We start from the raw sequence: 4,670 nt of genomic DNA, 5'->3' as shown, positions 1-4,670 counted from the left end.
AACAGGGCGAAGACAGCTAAAAATGATTATATTAAAACTGACAGGGAGACACAGTAAAAAACAAACCAGAAACCTGGAAACATCTTGGGAGTATTTTTCTAAGCTCTAAAACCAAATTATATTTTATTCTTTAAGGAAAATTAAACACAAGTTCTATATATATAATGTTTTACATTTTGTTTCTCAAAATGCTTTTTAAATATTTTAGTCTTCTAAAGTAGAGTATTTAAATGACCTTATGGAAAACTTGGTCACCCAAACATAAACCACTAAAGTATACCAGCTACTGAGGTAAACTAATTTGACTTTAATTGGTTAAATTAGTATTGATTTTCCTCTCTAAGTTAAAACCATTGATTAAAGGAGATAATGCAATTTTGTAAAAAAGCCTGAGGAAATTAGGATTCTTTTGTTTTGTTTTGTTTATTTATTTATTTATTTTTTATTTTTGGAACTTAGGATTCTAAGGCAAAATCACACACACCAGGCGGTTTGGATTTGTTTTCCTGAAGTTGTTGCCTTTCTAATGCTTACTATTCTAGAATTTTCTTGTTGATTTCCTGAATAAAAATATTTTTTTCCAGTTAAAATCAGGTTCTAAATAAAAAGTTGCTAGGTTCATGGTGGAAAAAAGAAAACTGTCTGTTGGACCAGATGGCTTTATGATCCAAGTGTATCTACATGAGCATAGGTATGTATTTAATGTTTATATGTCTCTGTGTCATATTGCATATATGTATGTGTGTATATAGTGTTAAGATATGTTAAGACATCTAAGAAGCTTTCCCAAATATTTCCAAAGAGTAGAGATTATTTCCCATCATGGTACTCTTCTGCAGTGACTATAGGTGGGTGAGTTATAGTTACCCTCTACAACATGCTCCCTGGCTTATCTTCCTGGAGCCTCTCAAAGTATCTCACGACCTTGAGATCATGAGCTGAACTGAAATCAAGAATCTGGTGCTTAACCCTGACTGAATCACCCAGGAGCCCCAGATAATCTGCACTTTTTATGAGTTTTTCAGGTGATGATTTTGCATCCACCTCTCTAACTGACTACAGAACAAAGTATGGGCTTCACCGCTTTATTTTTTATTTTTTTTTAAGATTATTTATTTATTTATTCATAAGAGACACAGAAATAGAGGCAGAGACACACAGGCAGAGGGAAGAGAAGCAGGCTCCATGCAAGGAGCCCCATGTGGGACTCGATCCTGGGAATCTGAGATCACACCCTGAGCCAAAGGCAGATGCTCAACCTCTGAGTCACACAGGCATCCCAGGCTTCACTACTTTAGAAATAGATGTTAGAATTAAAACTTATTCAAGAATTTCAGAAGAATCAAATTTCAGAATCTGACACAAATTCGAGAAGTTTTCGAGGAATAACCTCTAATAAGTAGATCCAGAATTCAAGCCAGAAACATTGCAGGTAAATTCATCACAATTTTAAGAACAGAAACAGGTTTTTATAAATGATTTTATAAACAAAGAAAATCATACAGGCCCTTTTAGATTTGTTTTATACAGTTATTAAAATCTTATCAAATTTCAGTAATTTCCTCTTTAATTCATATTTGATAAATAGCTACATTCCTATAGAAATACATTTAAAAGATAACAATAAAAATGTCTGATCTTGATAGCAAGAACGATTTCAAATTTTCTAGAAAATAATCAAGAAATGTGTAAGACTCTATGAAGAAAGCATATACTTATGCCGAATGATAAAAAGATTAATACAATTAAGACTTTTAAAAGTAGTGGTAGTTGCCAGGGGCTGGGGTGGGGGTGGGGGGAAAATGGGAAGACCATGGTCAGAGTATAGACTTTCATTCATTAAGATGAATAGGTTCTGGGGGGCTAATATACAAAATGGTGATTATAGTTAATAATACTATATCACATACTTGAAATTTGCTGAAAGAGTCAATCTTAAGTAGTTTCACCACATACAAAGAAATGGTATGTGTGTGAGGTGATGGATCTTCTAATTTACAATGTATATGTATGCTAGACCATTACATTGCACATCTTTTAAAAATCACATTATATATATGTATATAATTTTTAATTTTCCATCATATCTCAATAAATCTGGAAAAAATTTTAAAATAAAACAAAAAAATTTTTTTTTAAAGTAGACATGGGAAGGGCGCCTGGGTGGCTCAGTCAGTTAAGCATCTGCCTTCAGCTCAGGTCATGATCCTGGGGTCCTGGGATCAAGCCCTGAGGGGGCTCCCTGCTCAGTGAGGAGTCTGCTTTTCCTTCACACTCTGCAGCTCCTCCTGATTGTGCTCTCTCTCTAATAGATAAATAAAATCTAAAAAAAAATTTAGACATGGGAAGAAAATCATAACAATTATAATTATAAGAAAATTATAACAATATTAGCCAGTATAAAAGTGTAAGAAAGGGGCTACCTGGCTCAGTTGGTAAAGTATGCAACTCTGGGTCTCAGGGTTATGAGTTCAAGCCCCATGTTGAATGTAGAGCTTACATAAAAATAAAATCTTTAAAAAGGGAAGTGCAAAAAAATACTTTAAAAATTCCAAAATAGACCGAGTGAACCAAGATGGCAGCTCCCGTGGATCTGGAGTTGAAGAAGGCCTTCACAGAACTTCAAGCCAAAGTTATTGGCACTCAACAGAAGGTGAAGCTTGCAGACATACAGATTGAACAGCTAAACAGAACGAAAAAGCACGCACATCTTACAGATACAGAGATTATGACTTTGGTAGATGAGACTAACGTGTATGAAGGTGTAGGAAGAATGTTTATTCTTCAGTCCAAGGAGGTAATTCACAGTCAGCTGTTAGAGAAACAGAAAATAGCAGAAGAAAAAATTAAAGAACTAGAACAGAAAAAATCCTACCTAGAGCGGAGTGTGAAGGAAGCTGAGGACAACATCCGGGAGATGCTGATGGCACGAAGGGCACAGTAGGAAATCTCCAGCCGAAGCTTCCTGCCCCTTCCCATTCCTGGCAAGGTCAGGTGGGGGGCCCACGTGGAGAAACTCCTCTTCTGCCCGGGTGGACTTTTTATTTGGATGATCTCATAACCCTGTGTTTTCTAATTCACCATGATACCCTTTCAGACCCCAGTTCTGTATTTTTTATCCTGGCTCTGTCTGCCACCCCTGTCCAGAACACTTTTCTACCTGGGGGTGAGTCACAAACTCCCAGGAGAGGGAGATGGGAGCCATACAGATAGGGGAGCTCTGCCCAAGCCTATGAACTAGTTATGCTCCTTAGACCAATAAAAGGCATGTGTCCCCCCCCAAAAAAAACTCCAAAATATCAACATTTTTGTTATTGACAGGAAACAATATCATTGGACAGAAAAGAAAGTCCGAAAGAGGATTGAGTATATAATTAGAATTAATATAATTTAGAAATCTATAAATAATAAAAAACTATTATAGGATAACCACCATACTAATATGGATTCAATCAGTAAATGTCAAAATGGAACTTTTGAGCACATAGAATGATTGCATACCATGCCATGAAATGTATTAGTGTATATTGAAATATTGATTTATAAAACCATGTTTCACCTTTCAGGTTAATAAAATTCCTCAACAAAATATCAAATGTGTAACTAGATCATTACCTCAGATAGACCTTCTTTGTTGCCTGGAGAGTTAAATTTTTTTAGATAACAAACTGGATTATTCTCTTGAATTCTATTGAGTTTCAGTGGATTCTGTTGTATCATCCTCTTGTGAAGCACTGGCACCCCAAACTTAGCACAACCAAAACTGAACTTGTGATCCCCAATTGACTTTCAATTTTATCTTTGTCCTCAATTTTCCCACCTCAAAAATGCCACCCCATTGGCACAATTATCCGTGGCTCCGGTGAGTCTGTGATAACTGGCTGGCCATCATCCTTCCTATCCAATCTAATCTGAAGTTATGGTCGATGATCTCTGGAATGTTATTTTCATTAAATCTAAGATGTCCTCATGTAGAAGAAGCACAAGTATCATATGCATCCTCATGAGAGATTAAAATTAAAAAGAAAGAACCCTGCTAACTAAACTACAGCACGTGTTAAATTTTAAAATATATCTTAATTTCAGAGATCTTAATACTTGCCAAATTCACAGCCATCACAGTAGCAAAAGTGATTGTCACTGTCATGGATGGACAGGACAACCTCTGTAGATCTTCCACTCAACTACTTACCTTACTGTAATGTGCCACACACAGCAGCCAGTTGTCTTTTAATATGCAAATCTGATCCTGTTTTCCTGTGTAAAAACTTTCACTGATTTTCAACTTAGAATATGATTTCTAAAATATTTTGACCACTGTCTGCAATACTGTGCATGATCTGGCCCCTGACTTTCCCAAGCACTTGGTGGAAGCCTCTTTGTTCCTTATTATGCCTCAGCTGTGTCCCTGCAAATAAGACAACTTGATAGCCTTCTTATTACCATGTCTCCATATTATTCCCTTGCCCTCTCATTCTACTCAACCTCTAATCTTGTTAATCTTTAGGGATTCAGCCTTCTCTGCCCTTTGGATTAGGTAAATGTCTCTTTAGAGTCAAGTGTTTTGGCACCATCTTTGTCACCTACATAGATTTATCAGTGTACTTGCTGAATCATTGGATGATGCATATAATTAAATTTAAACTTTTATTGCATTGTCACACACATAA

At 36.0% G+C, this 4,670-nt stretch overlaps 1 protein-coding gene across 1 annotated transcript; it reads left to right on the top strand.

Annotated features, from left to right (window-relative positions):
• The first annotated feature begins 2,575 nt into the window (after positions 1-2,575).
• On the top strand, positions 2,576-3,142 carry LOC129499239 (prefoldin subunit 1-like). Its single transcript, XM_055308957.1, has one exon. It carries the CDS (start codon positions 2,576-2,578, stop codon positions 2,942-2,944), a length of 369 nt encoding a protein of 122 aa, XP_055164932.1. The 3' UTR covers positions 2,945-3,142.
• The last annotated feature ends 1,528 nt before the right edge of the window (positions 3,143-4,670 follow it).

The sequence above is a fragment of the Nyctereutes procyonoides genome, unplaced genomic scaffold (assembly GCF_905146905.1).
Source record: "Nyctereutes procyonoides isolate TBG_1078 unplaced genomic scaffold, NYPRO_anot_genome, whole genome shotgun sequence".
NCBI lineage: Eukaryota > Metazoa > Chordata > Mammalia > Carnivora > Canidae > Nyctereutes > Nyctereutes procyonoides.
Note: the sequence above shows the minus strand (reverse complement) of the source record. Positions and strands in the feature narration are given on the sequence as shown.